Genomic DNA, 20,058 nt, shown 5'->3' on the forward strand with positions numbered 1-20,058 from the left:
TTTATTTTTTTTTTATTATTATTTTACTATGGAAAAATTTTCTACGATTAATGTCTACGTCAACATGAGAAAAAGCACGTCNGTGTTATTAATTCAAAAGTAAATAATTGTAGTTCAATGACGAAGGGGGCGTGGATCAATCCCCCCTTAACCCCCCTCCCCCCCCTGACTACGCCACTGCATACATATTTAGGTTGAAATTACATGCCAACTGGCATATCAACTAAGAATAGTGCATCCGGGTGAAAGGTGGTAGAATGCTGAATGGCTCTACCACAATCGCCGCCGACAACCATTGTTTTTGCCTCGTCAGTAAGACGCTCCAAATAGGCAGGAGATGTTTGCATGGTAAAAGGCGGAATATAGACTTTCGCTTCATACTTATTCGACAAATAACACACTTATCCTGGTTCTCCATTTTAATACAATTTTTTTTATATTTTTTTTTTAAGAAATTGATTATTTTAAGAGCAACACAATTGAACGAAAGCAAAACAAAAAACGTTCGATATAAGCCATTTAAAAAAATATAAATGTATTCATATGTACATTAGAGTGGTCCACGAAATCCTTTTTTTTTTAATATTATTCAGTGCTCACGCAAACTTCTGTTCCTTTTGCTAAAAAATGAAAGTACATAACTTGATTTTAAAAAATATAATAAAATTTAGAGGTCGCTCAAGTCCATTTTTGTTTTGCTTAAGATTACTCGTCCTTCAATCCGTGTGCACGCGAAATTCCTCTGGAAATTTAAGGTTTGTAAAATCGTATAATATGCTTTCGAGGCCGCTGAATACAGTAGGAGAGTTATTTTTTCGATCCGGCACTTACCTTTTTAGATAATACGAATAAATTATAAAAAAAAACGAGAAAAAAACCCGAAATTGAACTTTAAAATGTGATTATTTTTTAAAAAAAATTTATTTGATTTTACGTCAATCATGATACATATAGCCATAACCTTAGCGAACAAAACGAGTCATCGCAGATGATTTTGTGTTCATTACTTCTCGAGATATCGGCAAATTATTGAACCTGAATCTAGATGCGTGGCTGATGCCTGTATTTAAAAAACGTACCGCTTTAAATTTTCGGACTTTGCAAATTTGTTCGAGGTGCTATTTGATACTTTCAAGGTCGCTGAGTGTGCTGAAATAGTTTTTTTTTTCGCTACGTCCCAAATATCGAGAAGCAACCAAAAAAAACACGTAAAAATATAAAACTTTCTCGATTACAAAAGGGGATAAAACAATTTTTTTTTAATTTCAAGAGGATAAACAAATTGTTTTTTCGCTAAGTCCCAAATGTCGAGAAACAACTTAAAAAAAACGTAAAAATATTAAAAATATAAAATTTTCTCGATTACAGGAGAGGATAAAACAATTTTTTTTTAATTATTCAGACTCACGAACATTTGTGTTCCTTTGACCTAACATGAAAGAAATTAAGACGTCGCTGGTAGATATTATTGAATTAGTTTATATTTTATTTTCCAATGTTAAAACAAATTGCAAGAAACCTTAAATTATGGGATGTTATTGTCTAGTTTTCAACAACTTGTAGTAAACACTGTTTCTGATTATTACTCTTTATGATAACTAAATGCAACATGATTAAACAATTTGTTTCACAAAATTTAAACTCTTGGCATAAGGATCGATATGACATAAACCCCATTTAGGTTACTAAGGTAAACATATACCTCTTCAGTTATCGAGAAACATTTTTTCCGTTTTTTTTTTAATTTTTTACGTTTTTTTTATTTTTTTTAATATCTCGCGACCTAGCGAAAAAAAACTTTTTCTGCACACTCAGCGACCTTGAAAGTATCAGATAACACCTCGAAAAAATTTGCAAAGTCCGAAAATTTAAAGCGGTACGTTTTTTAAATACAGGCATCAGCCACGCATCTAGATTCAGGTTCAATAATTTGCAGATATCTCTAGAAGTAATGAACACAAAATCCTCTGCGATGACTCATTTTGTTCGCTAAGGTTATGGCTATACGTATCATCATTGACGTAAAATCAAATAAATTTTTTCTATGAAATAATCACATTTTAAAGTTCAATTTGGGGTTTTTTTCTCGTTTTTTTTATAATTTATTCGTATTATCTAATATGGTAAGAGCCGGATCGAAAAAATAACTCTCCTAGTGTATTCAGCGGCCTCGAAAGCATATTATAAGATCTTACAAAACTTAAATTTCCAGTGGAATTTCGCGTGCGCACTGATTGAAGGATGAGTAATTTTAAGCAAAACAAAAATTAACTTGAGCGACCTCTAAATTTTATTATTTTTTGATGCTTTCCATTTCTAGACAACCGGTCAGGTACGAGCAAGATTTTTAATTCCGACCAAACTCAAATACATTGTTTGTTGGTCCAAATAATGAGGCACGTATTTTTTCTTTTGGCTCGGAAAAATTTTTCGACCGAATTAAACGCGATTTTGTTTTTCAGGGAAAAATCGATTATTCGAATCGACAGNAATGTCAGTAATTCTTGTCACTTCAAGATAGAATGATATAATTATTGATTTTCATTATTTAACAATAAACAAAAAGTGCAATTTTTTTTTTTTATTTAATTTCTCAAAAAGTGTATTTTCTTTTTCTCTCAAACTTTTTTTACCGGGAAAGGGACACTTTGAGCTACAATCAACCCAAATCTCTAATAGCGAAGATTTTTTTTTCTGAGTTATGATTTTTTATAGAAAATATACGTTTTTGTCGTACATACTGCAGTATTCTTATAATGTTTATCTAAATGGAGCATATGTATGTAATATATCAGCAAAAAGTACAACCNAAAGAGACACTTTGAACTACAATCAACCCAAATCTCTAATAGCGAAGATTTTTTTTTCTGAGTTATGATTTTTTATAGAAAATATACGTTTTTGTCGTACATACTGCAGTATTCTTATAATGTTTATCTAAATGGAGCATATGTATGTAATATATCAGCAAAAAGTACAACCGTGATCATTTTTTGTGTATCAAATAGATATTAGAACGCACTTTCCACCATACAGTTTCGATTATAAAAAGCGGGAAAATGTGATTTTGTATTTCGAAACTGTATGGTGGAAAGTGTGTTCTAATATCTATTTGATACACAAAAAATGATTTGCTGATATATTACATATATATGTTCCATTTAGTTAAATAATATAAGAATATTGTAGTATGTACCGCAAAAACGTATATTTTTTATAAAAAATCATAACTCAGAAAAAAAAATCTTCGCTATTAGAGATTTGGGTTGATTGTAGTTCAAAGTCTCTTTCCCGGTAAAAAAGTTTGAGAGAAAAAAAATACACTTTTTGAGAAATTAAATTAAAAAAAATTTGCACTTTTTGTTTATTGTTAAATAAAAAATTTTAAATAATGAAAATCAATAATTATATCATTCTATCTTGAAGTGACAAGAATTACTGACATTTGAGTAAAAACATTGTTGGAATCTATTAAATTTTGCCAAAGTTATGGGCATTTTAAAAATACATTCTCTCTCTCAATTCGAATAATCGATTTTTGCCTGAAAAACAAAATCGCGTTTAATTCGGCCGAAAAATTTTTCCGAGCCGAAAGAAAAAATACGTGTCTCATTATTTGGACCAACAAACAAAGTATTTGAGTTTGGTCGAAATTAAAAATCATGCTCGTACCTGACCGGTTGTCTGGAAATTGAAAGCATCTTTTTAAAATCAAGTTATGTACTTTCAGTTGAATTCAAATCTGCACTAAAATTTAATTAGGCTGTAAAACTGCATGCCAAATTTCAGATTAAGAATTTTGCAAATTTTATGTAAATTAGTTGAAATTTTTGGAATTTTTCAAACTTTTGTACAAGGTTTGAAATTCGGACCTACATGGTTTTTCTTAAGTAGATATCGAACGATTTGTACATTTTGACAGTCGCAGAGTGGTTTCGTCTAAAAATTTGTATCAGCTCAATGAGAAAATTTCCAAACAACCTCACTCTGCGCGGTGTCCTTGAACCAGATTCAACTCAATCGGTCTGGAACGATGGAATTTCCGATTAGACAATTTTGGAGGGGTGTTACCGAGTTGGAATACGTGAAGTTCAAAATCATGGCAAGTGCCGCTTTCAAAAACGGTAACTTTTTCGATTTTCAGCCGATATTTCGCATTTAAGTATAGGATAAATAAGACTGTATATGAGTATTTTTTTAAATATCGAGCTCGAAACGCTAAAATAACGTAAACGACATTTTCTCAAAATTTTCTGTTTGTTCCAGAAATATTCCTTGAGCATTCAGATGCATTTCTGCATAAAAAATAATAATAATTTAAAAAGAAAGTCGCTTACGTTATTTTGGCGGTTAGGGCTCGATATGTATAAGCATGTATGGCCTGTGGGGAATTTCGTAGTCAACAATACAATAGCCAACTTTTAGTCCACTACTAACGGCCTACTTTCATCTAGCTTCAAAAAAATTAACTATAAATACTTATTATTTTTTGGGTGTTCTTTTATTGGTTAGTTTTTTTCACTTATAATATAAACCATATACCAAGTATTTTCATGGAATGCGTAAAATAGTTTTTATTGTATTAGTCAAATGCGTTCCTTTAAGCTCAGATGGACTGTATGCAAGAAACTCGTCTTCTATTGATTTCTGAATTTCCCCTGTTGTAGATAACCTCGAATCTCTATGAAGGTCGCTCTACAATTTTAAGCTCAAAATATTTGGTGAACCATGGGAAAATCATTACGATGACAACATTTAGAAAACACGTGTTGACTTCGGAACCGTTCTATGTTTCACTTGCACGGAAATGACCTTACCACACTTGCATGTGTATCTAGGCATGCGCTTTCGCATTTATTGGATTTTATAAAAGCTATGTGACTATTAAATAATCAAATTTAACAAAATTTTATAATTTCTATCTTCCAACTAAATTTAAGGAAAAATCCGGGCCCGTTGGGAAACAGCCCCACACTATATGCACATATATGTATAAATATGTATACAATCGACTTGTATATATGTAAATATATATACTTATTCATCGAGAACCTTATCGAAAAACCTACCTGAAAATCGAAAAAGTTACCGTTTTTGAAATCAGCACTTGCCATGATTTTGAACTTCACATGTTCGAACACTGGAACACCCCCCTAAAATAGTCTAATGGGAAATTCCATCGTTCCAGACCGATTCAGTTGAATCTGGTTCAAGGACACCGTGCTCTGTATCTGTCAAAATGGGGAAATCGGTACAGATGTACAAATCGGGTGAACCCTGCTTTAGCTAACGAGCTATACTTTCATAAAAAAATAAACCTTGAATAAACAATGAAAAAATTGCCAAAACTTGTTAAAATGTCGCGTTCCTATTTATACCTTCGGGCGTCCACCAGGTTTCTCGCAAATTCATAATTTTTTAGGTGTTTTAAACATTTTTAATTTTAATTTACTCGCACTGAATTGTATTGTAACATAATTTTTCATTTGTTTTTTAGGAAGAACACCAGTGGCAACTCAACTCCCTCTGGTATACGCACTCCTCGAAAAGGTTCTGCAGATCCAACAATAAGCTCAACTTTGCGATCTCAAACACAACGAGGATCAACGCCCGTGAACAAGCGTGAACCATTTCGGCTTTAAAACTTTTAAGACCACTTGTCGTAAATGCAGTAGCTGAAAAGAACTCCACTTGTCATTTCACTACGGTATTATGGTTGGCATTAAAGTTGAAAAGTACCAATCTAAAAAGACAACGAAAAATTTAGTAACATAATATTTTCATAAGGAAATTTACAATTTGCTACTGATAAATTTAGCAACTTTCTTGTACTTTTATCTTTTTAACACCGAATTTAAATGTAACCAAACAAAATTCGGTTTTCACACGATACAAATAACAGAACCGCATGTTTTCGTATTTAGTTTAAACTTTTTAGTTTTTGTTTTATTTAAACCACGAACTATAAAACAAATTTGTAGTCTGCGCATAAGAACACCTACCAGTCTATTATCTTATTCAAACTTTAAGATATAACTAGTTTCATATACATACATATTATTAAGTGTACAAACAAGTTTTATATTCTCGTCTTATGTAAAGTTAATACATAACTAATATTTTTAACGTACTAAGCTCCTATGTATTCTTATCTGATTTGATTAAAGAACTAATTTGTTTTGAATCAGTATATTATGTTTTTCTTGAGGTCGGGTTGTGCCGAAGCTTATTGGTGTAATACCAGCGGTACGCGGTGTAACGACAAACGGCGGCCAAAACAGTAAACGTGAAAAAGTAAACGGTGTCGGTAACGTCAAAAACGCTGTCTAAACGGAGATTAGTGTCAACCAGACTTTGAGCAACCGGCCCTAAATATGTATGGAAAAAGGTGAAGTTCTGATTGTGGGTGGAAGTATTAAATTTAATTTAATTTAAATCAAACTTGCTCCTACATTTTTTTCAGCTTCAAAGTATAAAACCGAAAAAATTTCGAGATCGGGTTACTGCAAGTTGGTCAAATTTTAATGAAACATGACTTACAGCTTTATTTTTTATTGAATAAAGCACTAAAATGAAATGAAACTTATATAATTACTATGGTTATGGTTATGGCTATGGTATGGCACTACTAATTCAGCCTTTAAGATTAAGTGGGATGTATCTCGAAAATAGTTGCAGCTTAAAACTCAACTTTATCTCGACTATGCTATGGCTTAAATTTCCATATGGTTGCATTCTATAGGTTCGCTCTTCCACATAAATATGTGTCGGCCGAGCTTCTCCTCCGATTTGTGGCTTGCGCCTTGATGTCGCACAAAGGGGAGAGACCTACAGTTTTATGTACGCTCATATTCTTAAAAAAAGTAGCTTTAAAATAGGTTTATAAGTTGAAAAAATATACGAAAACGTCTTTACGCCTACTTTATTTTTTATGAATAAGACCATTATATTACATTCGTACGACAGCCGGTTCTACGTACTGGAATTACTCGGGTTTTACTCGACCAAGGGCTGTTTCGGCGATCTAACACCGTTTAGGTCGGCGAAATATTTAAAGCGTTGGTCGTCCATAGGGCTACATCTGCTACATACTCTTCTGCTCAGGGTTGGCATCGAGTCAAACCTTGGGCCAAACACCTGCTGCGTGTGCCAGAGACGGCTACACCACAACTCCACCTCAATCGGGTGTAATGCTTGCAACGGCTGGAGTCACCTCCGAGTCTGCTGAGGCTTAAGCACTTACCGGCAGTGGACCACATCACTTGTGGCTCCCTGTTGCTCAACGGGATCTTCCTTCACAGCACACCCAAATCCGCCTGAGCAGCTCAACACAAACACAACAGCAGCACAATAGACCATACAACAGACACAACCGCATTACCACCACCACGCCGCCGCCAACAACTCTTCGTTCCTCTAACAATCTGCACAGTGTGTCAGACCAGGATTTTCCGTAATGTGCAAGTGCAACACCTGCCTTGGCTGGTGCCACTTTAGGCATGTTCAGGTCTGCGCACCACGCGAGATTGGACGAGGAACTTCGGGGGCCCATGTTGCGCTGCCCGGTCGCAAGTTTTTACTGCGACGCCTCCCACTACCACCACAGGGCGGCACCTTCCACATAAGCACCCACAGCCAACGGCGGGCAGGCAGCACCCATCACTCGCACTCCACATAACTTTAAGTGTCCGTATTCACACGAAGCTCCTACAATTCAACAGAACATGCTACAGAGAAAGATCGAGTATAACCGTCTTTATGGGCTGGTATGGAATATAAATAGCTGCGGTCCAAGAGACGAAGTTGCACAGCAATTCAACATTGTTGAATTACGCCGGATACAATGTTCACCATGGAGATCGCGAGCAAAATAAAGGTGGTGGCGTAGCACTCATCACACGCCACACCGTACAGTATCGCCGCATCGAAGCAGGCATCAACCGCAGGGATAACATCCTAGCATCTCGGGGTATTTCTATCCGGTCAGGCGATGTCAAGCTCGAAATATTTAACGTTTATATACCCCCCGTTACCAGCTGCTAGGTGCGCTCCACAGAGGTGAAAACCGTATGGTAGTTGGCGACCTTAACGCGCACCACGATCTTTGGCAGTCAAGCCTATAAAATGATCGTAGGGGAACACACTTGGCTAAGCAGATAGACGATTTAACATTCTGTGCAATGAACGACGACGCACCCACCAGGATTATGGGCAGCCGATGCAGCTCGCCAGACATAACAATTGTAAGAGCTGGTCTAACAAACAGCATATCGCGACGACCTATGCTGACCTTAGCATCAGACCATCTGTCCATAGTCATCTCGATTGATAAACCTGCTGACCTTGCTTCCGCGGATCACGGAGCCTATGTAAACTTTTCGAAAGCTGATTGGAACGGCTTCGCGGAGTTTACTGAAAGCATCTTCCCTGCCCTATCCACACCAATTAACGTTGACGTAGGTGAGCGTAAGTTCTGCAGCTCGCTTCGTCCTAGCCGGTTGTATAACGGAGCTCCGTCCGAACTTTCCTGCTGAAAGGGCTGCTCTAGGCGATGAGCGTGAGAACCTTCGTCAGGCAGATCCCGCAAATCCCCGCATCAGGAGGAGATTCAGCAGCTTGTGAACGAACATGAGCGGAAGAAGTCGGAAGACCATTTCAAGACTTGCAACTTCGCCTCTGGTGTGAGCAAGCGTTGGTCAACCGAAAGGTCATTGTCCAACCCGACGAAGCGTGACGGCAGAGTCGAAATCTTTTTCGGCAATCGCGCTTCGTCGGACGCGGAGCGATTCGCGAGTTATTTGATCCGACAATTTGCACTGTATTCTCCGGCGGACAAAGTCAAACATAGACACCCCTATTGCGAATGTCGACTGGCAGTAGATAAACGACTATTAAGCGATTGTCGATATTCGATGCTATTGTGAGTGTCGCTTAGTCGTTCAATTAGCGACTGTGAATACTTTTTAATAGCTCATCCTTCTATTGCTGTTTTTTAGTCGTTGGAGTTTGCGTTTATAAAATTTACATAAGAAAGTGTTACTTTAATGGATAAAAAGTAAATCAATTAAACTGGAAGTTCTAAAAAATTGTGAATTATACATATGTATGTATGTGTCTGAATTACAGATCAAAAATTGTAAGCAACAAAAGGCAACTTGCGCGGTTGGTCGAGCTGATGCAGGAGAATGAGGACATAGGCAAAGGAATTTTCGGAAAGAGTAGGGGCGGTAGCTCCGCTTCTATTGTGAAAGATATCCAATATATCTTGTGCACATAACTCCGGCTACGTCATCCACAGTATTTTTGCCCAGAAACAACATAAAGTTTCCAAAAAATTGCATAAATTATTAATCAACTAGTGCTCGGAAATTTGAAATCTTTATTTAAACTAAAGTTTAATTCTTTCACTACACTTGTATGTTAAAGTTTTTAAACTCGGGTCACGCGTTTGGACACAAATACCCAACATCATTGTACAAATAGCTAAACCGTACCGTATTTCTTAAACTTCCATAAATTTTATTAATGAGGAAAACAGCTTTTCCTGCAAGTCCTTTAAAACCTACAAACCGTGAAGCATCTGGAACGTAACTCCTATTCATAAAATTCACATGTACATACACTTCATCTTCCAACTCCAAGGGGTCCGACGAATTTCGTAATTCCCTCCTTGCTTTAGCCAACTCTACTAATCTATTAGCTTCCACATCACCTTCCTCATCACTAAACCATATTTAAACTGTATCAATTTTTTAAATTTTATAATAAAAGCAATTATTTTAAAAATTATGTAAATGAAACACTAAGGAAACAAATGTAAACAAACACACAGCTGTTTGCAATTCAGTCAACCATTCACAATAGTACAATTTTTTATCGATCAAGTTACATAATAGCAAAATAAAAGATGATCGACTCGATCGACAAATTTCTATTCTACTGCCAGTCGACACTCCAATAGGGGCCAGAGTGACCAGAAATGTGCACAAACTGCCAACAACAAGTGCGCCTTTTTTCATTTGCGGCGAAGCTCAGGTAGGTATCGGGGAGGCGAAAGCCTCCAAAGCCATGGGACCCGACGGAATATGCATGTTGATGCTGAAAAATTTGGTTGCTGCGGGAGTATACTATTTAGCCAAGGTTCTCAAGCTGTCAATGGCCACTCTCGTCATTCCAGACATCTGGGGGGAGTGTTCCCACTGCTCAAACCGGGGAAACCAGCAAACAAAGGACAGTCTTATCGCCCGATAACCCTTCTTTCCCCGGTAGCGAAGAAGTCTTGCTACTCCCGTATTTTACAAACCACTTGACCCCAGCGAAGTATCAGCATGGTTTCCGTAAAGTGCACAGCACAACAACAGTACTTAATGTCATAAATACTTAGATAAAACGTTGCCTAAACCGCAACCTCCCTGGGAGAGAATTGTTTTGATAGTGTTGGATCTGTCAAAGGCGTTTGATGCCGTCAGTCACCCCACGCAACTAGAAGACATAGAGGCCTCCTCTCTTCCACAGAGACACAAACGATGGTCTGTGAATTATCTGAGTGGTCGAAACTCGTCGGAAGGGTTAAGAGACAAATCGAGCAAACCGGAAAATAAAACAGGGGGTTCCACAGTGTGGTGTTTTTTCCCCATTACTATTCAACTTTCATATTTCTAAGCTCCCTCAACCACCAGAGGGAGTCTCGATTGTCCCTTTCGCTGGCAATTGCTCGATAATGACGTCCGGGAATGGAATTATAATACATATAAGTATGTTTTTTTTTATTTTTTTTTGTATTTATTACTTATTAATGTTGAAGTTAATAATATATGTAGCAAATCTGGCATCATCCATAGTATAACGACGTAATGTCAACTCTTTATATTACACTTTTTCTTCCTTCTTCTACCGGTTGAACTCTAATAAATCAGAACACATTGAAGTAAGTCTCTGAGTTTCCTTTTGCATATCGCACTGATTTTGATCAGGTTATGGCCCCAGAACGCTTCCACTGCGCAGGTGGAGTGCCCATATAATCGTAGTCGCTAAGTTAATGACTAAAACCTTGAATTAGAAGCAAAATTATCAGTTTAGCGAATCAGCAATCCACATGGTGTGTCGCACTAATTTTCCACGAAAACCCCTTAAAGTGCACAGCGAAAGAAGGTGTACGACAACTGCGAAAGTGTTTGCTAGCAGCAATAGAGAACAACAACAAGCGAACGAAAATTTATTTGCGCAAACAAAGAAGTCAAACAAAAATTACACAGTGTCGGGGATTGGAAAATCGAAATGGAGTATGAGAGCAAATGACAAGCGAATACGAAGAAGTTAAACCAAAACAAAATCGAAAAGTTATAGAAGAAATCAGCAAGCGAAGCGTACTACAAACAGAAATAGAAACGAATTCAAGACAAAAGCACTTATCAGATATAAAAATGAGTTTCACAACCATCAAAATCGAACCTCTTGGTAAAGATAATTTTGATACCTGGAAAATACAGGTAGAAGCAATTTTAACGAAAAATGAGACGTGGAAGTATGTGAATGGTAGCTGCGTAAAGCCAGCAGATCCGCCCGCAGCAGTGACCGAATGGGAAGATAACGATGCGAAAGCGAAGTCTGATTTGGTGCTATCAAACTGTCCAACAGAATTGCAGCAAATTAAGAACTGCCGTACATCGAAAGATATTTGGGATAAGTTACACTCCGTGTATCAATCGCGTGGGCCTGCTCGGCAGACAATGTTACTTAAATCGCTGATATTGCACAAAATGAGTGCCGGTGATGACATGCGCGAACACCTACGCAAATTTTTCGAAATCGTTGATAAGCTAATAGAGTTGGATCTAGTCGTCATAGATGAACTACTTACAATCCTACTGCTATATAGTATCCCTAACGAATACGAGACTTTCAGAATCGCCATCGAGTCGCAAGAAAAGCTACAAAATTGGAGATTTAAAAGTTAAATTACTAGAAGAGTTTGAGGCTCGAAAACGAAATGAACTTTCTTCTATTGAGGGCGCGTTATATGCAAACCGAAAATGCCCAAATAAAAGTGGTAGCCGCCCGTTAAACAGAAATCAACAAAAGTCTACCTTCAAATATGCTTGCCATACTTGCGGAAAAATCGGGCACAAAGCCAGGGAGTGCAAGTCCAGCAATTTTAGAGACCGAAAACCACGGCAGAGGCGTGAGCACAGCGACACCTCATGCAATGTTGAGGAGATAGTTTTAGGTGCACGCACCACCAATGCTAAACATATATGGTGCCTAGATTCAAGAGCATCATCCCACATGTGTGTTTCGCGTGAAAATTTTCAAAACCTCGAAACACCAGACGACAAAACGTTGGCGTTAGCTAACGACAGCTTTACAAAGATAGAAGGGCGCGGCATAGTGAAAATTAAATCGAAAACAGGCTGCAATGTCACGCTCAACAACGCGTTGTACGTACCGGATTTGCGAACTAACCTCTTGTCAGTTCCAAAAATGGCGCAACACGGTCTGGAAGTAACATTCACGGGAAATAAAGCCATCGTAAAGAACCCTTTGACAGGTGCCGAAATATTTGTATTACGTTGAAGAATCGATAGAGTATGCAGCAGTTGCCAAAGCAAACCCGAAAACGCTTCAAGATTGGCACGAAGCATTCGGACACCTAAACGAGAAAGACTTGAAGGCAATTATTGACAAAAAGAAAGTGATCGGTATAAACGTTAATACCAAAACCAGCTTAACGGCGTGTAGTACTTGCATTCAGGTAAAGCAAACAAAGAAACCATTCCAAAAGTCTAGTCGTGAAACAAAAGAGGTCCTAGAGCTAGTGCATAGCGACGTATGCGGGCCGATGAAAACCCAATCTTTTTCCGATTCACGNGTGAGCACAGCGACACCTCATGCAATGTTGAGGAGATAGTTTTAGGTGCACGCACCACCAATGCTAAACATATATGGTGCCTAGATTCAAGAGCATCATCCCACATGTGTGTTTCGCGTGAAAAATTTCAAAACCTCGAAACACCAGACGACAAAACGTTGGCGTTAGCTAACGACAGCTTTACAAAGATAGAAGGGCGCGGCATAGTGAAAATTAAATCGAAAACAGGCTGCAATGTCACGCTCAACAACGCGTTGTACGTACCGGATTTGCGAACTAACCTCTTGTCAGTTCCAAAAATGGCGCAACACGGTCTGGAAGTAACATTCACGGGAAATAAAGCCATCGTAAAGAACTCATTGACAGGTGCCGAAATATTCATTGCGGAGCGTAAAGGAAATTTGTATTACGTTGAAGAATCGATAGAGTATGCAGCAGTTGCCAAAGCCAACCCGAAAACGCTTCAAGATTGGCACGAAGCATTCGGACACCTAAACGAGAAAGACTTGAAGGCAATTATTGAGAAAGTGATCGGTATAAACGTTAATACCAAAACCAGCTTAACGGCGTGTAGTACTTGCATTCAAGGAAAGCAAACAAAGAAACCATTCCAAAAGTCTAGTCGTGAAACAAAAGAGGTCCTAGAGCTAGTGCATAGCGACGTATGCGGGCCGATGAAAACCCAATCTTTTTCCGATTCACCACGTTCATTGACGACAAGAGTCGATGGTGCGAAATTTACTTTTTAAAGCACAAAAGCGAAGTTCTAGACAAGTTCAAAGAATATAAGCTCCTTGTCGAAAACCAACACGGTAAGCGGATAAAGTGTATACGCAGCGATAATGGAACCGAGTATACTTGTAACGCCATGAAAAGTTATTTGAAAACCGAAGGTATACGTCAAGAGTTCACAATCGAATACACTCCCGAACAAAATGGAGTAGCCGAACGCAAAAATCAAACCGTCGTGGAAATGGCTAGATGCATGCTATTACAAGCAGGGCTCCCTCCAGTATATTGGGCAGAAGCTGTCAATACCGCGAATTATTCACGCAATCGCTGTCCATCGCAAAGTTTAAACGGCGAAGTTCCCTACCAAATATGGACTGGGAGGATACCATATGTTGGTTAGTTAAAAAAGTTCGGCAGTACTGCCTACATGCTGAACAAAACTGCCGGCAAGTGCAAATTCGGGTCAAAGTCGATAAAATGCGTATTTGTAGGCTACTCTGAAACATCCAAAGGTTATCGCTTGTGGGATCCTGTAGCAAGAAAAATACGCCGAAGTAGAGATGTAACGTTCGTACAACAGCTGAAAGTCGACGCGTATGAAGAATTTCTAATCAGCGACGTCAAAATACATTCACAGCTAGAAAAGGCGAAATCGGATGTGCAAGTAAATAAATAAATAAATAAATTCCGAGCCGCAACAACAACCACGGGTAGCTATGAAGGCCAGTGATGACACACAAAATTTCCAAGAAGCACTTAAAAGAGGTAGAGGCCGCCGAAAGAAAGTCCGTACAAAGCGCCGCGGGAGACCGCGATTAGAATACAATATGGTACCCATCACCGAAATGTTATCGAGCGAAGAAAACTCCACTAGCGATCAAGAGGTAACACCCGAAGATGGGCCGCAAAGTTCCGCACTAGCCCAAAGCGCGGATCCAGTAACCCCTATGGAAGCACTATCAGGTACTGAAGCAAGCGAATCGAAAAAAGCCATGCTAAAAGAATACCAAACGCTTGTAGCGAACAACACTTGGGAGGTAGTGAATCGTCCAGTCGGTAAAAAGATCGTCGAATCCAAATGGGCTCTCCGTACTAAACACAAGTCAGTCGGTAACGTAGATTCTAAGAAGGCCAGGCTAGTAGCAAAAGGCTTCACCCAGCGACCGGGAATCGACTACAGCGAAACCTTTGCTCCAGTCGCTCGACTTAACACTATTCGATCACTGATGGCCATATCCGCAGAAATGGGGCTTGAAGTACACCAACTTGACTTTGGGAGTGCCTATTTAAATGGCACGTTAGAAACAGAGATATACATGTCTCTGCCAAGCGACTTGCAAGATATATTAGATGAAACTGAAGCATCTAAGTACACCGCAGGTAAGGTTCGCTTACTGAAGAAGGCAATCTACGGCCTAAAACAGTCAGGCAGATTATGGTATCAAAAACTTGACCAGAAGCTACGAGATATGAAGCTGTCAGCATCGAAATGCGATCCGTGCCTATACATTCATAAAAGCATTGACACTATTGCACTTATTGCTATATATGTTGACGACCTAATCGTAGCATCGAACAACAAAGAAAAACTAAGGCAAATAAAGGCCGAACTTGCGTCTGCGTTTGAAATGAAGGACTTGGGTCCAATAAAATATTGTCTGGGAATTGAATTTAACCAATGCCTAAAAACTAATACCATTACCATGGGTCAATCGAAATACGTAGCACAATTACTGAAAAGATTCAAAATGAACGACTGTAAGCCGGTCAGCACACCCGCAAACGCGAGCATAAAATTGTGTAAGGGAATGTCCCCAAAAACCGAAGACGATCTCCGTAATGTGAACAATCTACCATTTCAAAGTCTCGTCGGCTCACTGATGTACCTTGCTACGTCAACCAGGCCCGATATAGCGCATATAGTGAGCGTATTGAGTCAGTTCAACACAAACTATGGAAACGCACACTGGGTTGCAGCCAAAAGCGTCTTACGCTATTTGAAAAGTACGCCGAATCTTGGAATCGCTTACACTCGCACAAACAACTGCTCCTTAGAAGGGTTCGCCGATGCAGACTGGGGATCCAACATCGACGACAGAAGATCTTTCACTGGCTTTGCCTTCAAATTGGCCAACGCCGCCATAAGTTGGGAGTCCAGGAAGCAGCGAACTGTAGCTGTCTCAAGCACCGAAGCTGAGTACATGGCGCTCTCCGATTCAACTAAAGAAGCAATTCATTTGAGGCGGCTAATGGGAGAAATAATTGGGAAACACAGCGCTGTAACAATTTACAACGATCACCAAGGCGCCGGTAAGCTCAGCAAAAACCCCGGTTTCCATAATCGTACAAAACACGTAGATATTCGTCACCATTTCGTCCGCGAAGCTGTAGAGAGTAAAACCATCACCATTAAGTACATAAGCACGGAAGAGATGCCAGCAGATGTTTTAACGAAAAATTTGTCAACAACTAAGCACGTTCATTGCATTAAAAACCTCGGTATGAGATTCATTTAAACAAATTTATATGGATGTATGTATATTTTTTTTTTTGAAATTCACACTTACTATTACTATATTCAACTGTAAATGATGTCAGATTTGAGGGAAAGTGTTGAAGTTAATAATATATGTAGCAAATCTGGCATCATTTTTTTTCTTTTTTGCTTTTCTTGAGAGCTGCATACAGGCCTTAATAAATCAGAACACATTGAAGTAAGTCTCTGAGTTTCTTTTTGCATATCGCACTGATTTTGATCAATTAATAATAATAATATAAATTATATTTAGCCTAAAAAGTTTTATTGTTTCTTTATTTTTCCCTGAAATAACTTTTGGGTCTAAAAAATTGGCCAATTATTTGGCAATACTACTGCACTTTAGTATGTTTATTTAAAATATTCCATTGACGTCAGAAAACAAAGAAAACGTTTTATGCATTCCCATTTCAATTAACGTAAGCACCTTTATCCTCTCTTTTCTGAACCTAAAATTCGCTACGATTTACTTTGTGGCAACTTAAAGGAAAAAAGCTGTGACTTTCAACTCACATTGACCTGATTCAGTTTGGCTTGTTACAAATAGATTAAAATAACTAAACGAATTTTAATAGAAATGCCGAATAACCTAAAATCTCTCGAAGAAAATAAGTAGAAAGTGTGTGCCTTGTATTTTAAAAAGGGTTCATGGCTCCTCAATGATGCCTTAAAGCAGAGTATTCTGTTTATTCAGAATTTTCAGAACATGAATCAATATTGCCAAATGCGATATGCAATGGTTGCCGTACTATTTTGTCATCTTTAAAGGGTTCAAATCCTAGAACTCGTTCAAAGCGATTTAATTATGAACAACTTGTCGATAATTTGAAAAAACTGGCACCTGTCACAAGATCCAAGCCGACTTGCGAATGCCTAATATGTGAAGTTGATCGGTCGAGTTGTTCAAATTTCGGATCGAAAATCTCTATACCAAAAAAAAAATGGGGGCAGACCACCAACCCAGCAGATGCATCAAGGTCAATTAATTTGACAACTTTCGGCAGCCCTCTTAAAGTTGCTATAGGCGGATTTTTGCACATAAAAATTGCCTTTGCCTTTGTCACATGAGGCAATGAATAAGATACAAACTGTTGCAAACTTGAGTGACAATAAACTTCGAGAAATTAGCACAGTCATTCGACAAGAAACTGCTAATCGAAAAGCAATTGAACCAAATCTTTATTTAGCTATTGCTGCTCGGGGAAAAGTGCTGAAAAATTATTTCGAGGTAAAAAATTTCACGTTTATGAAAAAATATAGCCATGACAAAACTGAGGAGCCAGAAACTCAAACTACTGTTTTATGCAATGACATAAATGGCTTTATTACTTTTATCTCCGAAAAAACGAAAATCAGCACAGTGCCTTTAATAAAAATTGACATAGGTGGAGGTGGAGGGTCATTAAAAGTGTGCTTGAATGTAGTAGAAGCCGCATTAAATAGTCATAGCTCAAGTCAAACTCATGTCAGAAAGAAAATTAAAACTTATACATCTTCCGAAAGATATCTTGATTCTGGTGTAAAAAGGCTATTTATACTTGGTATTGCACCAAATGTTCAAGAAAATTACCTTAATATCAAAGCCATTTTGCAATCATTGAATATCGAACATATCAACTTTTTTATTGCAGTATTGCAGCTGACTTGAAACTGGCCAATATTTTGATCGGTATTCAAACTCATTCAGCCAAATATCCATGCACCTGGTGTGAAAGCACTAAGCCTTGGTCATTTATGGGGAGATTGAGGACACTTGGAAGAATTAAATACTTGGGAAATGAATACAAAAGTCGCGCAAAATACTTAAAACAGCAGCTGATTTTTTTAATTACATTCATGAACCTTTACTCACTGGAGATGACAATGATTCGATTTTGAACTTAATTCCCCCGCCAGAGTTACATTTGTTGCTAGGAGTTACTAACAAAGTATTCGATGAGCTGAATGAAGCATGGGGATGATAAGGCGTTCAAATGGGCTGAATCATGCAACATTGGTCGTGTTGGGTATCGTGGAGGATCTATGCATGGAAATCAATGTAAGGAAGTTCTGCAGAGAGCGGATCAGCTTCGGAAAGTCTTGCCAAGACATTTAAAAAAAATTTTCCAACGCCTTAAAACTGTTTAATCGTGTAAGAACCTCATGCTTTGGAAAACCCCTATTTCCTTCTTTTGAATTAGACATCAAAGTTTTTGAAAATTCATACTTAAATCTTTAGATACCTGTCACTCCAAAAGTTCATGCTGTTTTCTGTCATGTTCCTGAGTTTTGTAAGTCTAGAGGAATTGGTTTAGGCGTTTATTCAGAGCAAGCCAGTGAATCTGTTCACTTTCATTTCAAGCAAACTTTGCAAAGATTTCCTGTTCCATTAGGTCAATATGAAACTAATGGTGGACGCCTCCTTCAAGCAGTTATAAAATATAATGGTCAGCATATTGGAAAAAAATAAAATTTTTAAAATATCAATAAATCTGAAAAAATTTTTTAGAAAAGTTATTATAAGAAACGACTAATAGAACTTCTGTTAAACTACATATAATTTCTATCACTATTATCATCAATACTTTTCTTATTATTGTCATCATTAAAAAATAAAAAATATTATAGAATACAAAAAAATATATAAAAGGTAAGAAAAATTAAAAAAAAAATCAAAAACATGCAGAAAAAAAACAAAAAAAAACATACGAAAACTGATAACCATGGCAACGTCTGGTCACAACCCCAGAGGGCAGAAATGGGAGTGTCAGCTCTACCTCAAGCTTACTGACGCGTTCAGACAAAAATGGATTTTTTTTTGGACCTCGATGGAATATTTTAAAAAGTGCATTTCAGAACACTGTAATGGTCACTCTAAAGCAAAGTACCTGCCGAATACATCGCCAATTTTTTCTACCCAAACGTCTTTCCAGGGAACCGTGTAAGCAAAGAAATTCATTCTATTTCCGAACATCGCGACGGAATCTACTCTTGCTGGTCAGCAGAAAAAGCGTTTTAGAAAAATGTTTAGCTTTAAAAGAACTATACGAGATATGCGCTGTGAAGGCAAAATATCACGAAAACCTAAACCTTAACAAAGGAACTATGTACCACCTTCCTTAACAACGTGTCTGAAACTGAAATGGTCAACGAACTATCGTCTCAAGGCGTCGTGGCTGTTTGTAAATTTCAAAAAAGGTAAATGAAAGAATGCAACCATCGGGAGACGTACTGTGTATGCCCCCTTCATTAACAACGTGTCAGAAACTTAAATGATCAACGAACTATCGTCTCAAGGTATCGTGGCTGTTTATAAATATCAAAAAAAGGTAAATGGAAGAATGCAACCAGCTGGAGACGTACTTCTAACATTCCACTTTTTCCATATTCCCGAAAAGCTTGATATCGCATGGCGCAACGTTCGCGTGAGATAATATGTTCCCTTCCCAATGCGATGCAAAAACTGTCAACTTCTTGGCCACACCGCCAAATTTTGCAAACGAGCTCCGGCATGGGACAATTGCAGTATATTAGCAAATGCAAAAAATTCATTCAATCCAAAGAGATAATGAAAATAAAAGTAACAAAAAATGCACTATGCGAGAAGCAGTTCATCTTTCTCCCTCCTTTTCTTCGGTTTCTATACGAGCCGAAAAAAATGAGCAGCCAACCGTCCAAGCCAGTTCACAAATCAATTACAACCAACAAATCTCAAACACACTAAAAAATTTCAACTCCTCAGTCTGATATCACTGCATGCATCACGGCGAATTTATACAAGGTGGTGTTGATGGCGAATTTAGATTTTCGCCGCGGTACTTCCCAATGTCAAAATGATGTGTTTGTTGTAAACAAGGCGAATTCATATTACAACAAACACATCATTTTGACATTAAGAAGTACCGCGGCGAAAATCTAAATTCGCCATCAGCACCACCTTGTA

The 20,058-nt window shown here is 37.9% G+C and overlaps 1 protein-coding gene across 17 annotated transcripts in view; it reads left to right on the forward strand.

The window, feature by feature from the left end:
* shot (dystonin-like protein short stop) overlaps positions 1-6,190 on the forward strand; it is an 852,754-nt gene extending 846,564 nt beyond the window's left edge. For all 17 annotated transcript variants that reach the window (XM_017608278.1, XM_017607978.1, XM_017608094.1 and 14 more), the window contains one exon: positions 5,498-6,190. In XM_017608278.1, coding sequence (XP_017463767.1) covers positions 5,498-5,642 — 145 coding nt within the window. In that variant the 3' untranslated portion in view covers positions 5,643-6,190. The remainder of the gene's footprint in view (positions 1-5,497) is intronic.
* The last annotated feature ends 13,868 nt before the right edge of the window (positions 6,191-20,058 follow it).

This window comes from Rhagoletis zephyria, unplaced genomic scaffold (genome assembly GCF_001687245.7).
Source record: "Rhagoletis zephyria isolate East Lansing unplaced genomic scaffold, Rhagoletis_zephyria_1.1 Rzeph_scaffold_00007, whole genome shotgun sequence".
NCBI classification, from domain to species: Eukaryota; Metazoa; Arthropoda; class Insecta; order Diptera; family Tephritidae; genus Rhagoletis; species Rhagoletis zephyria.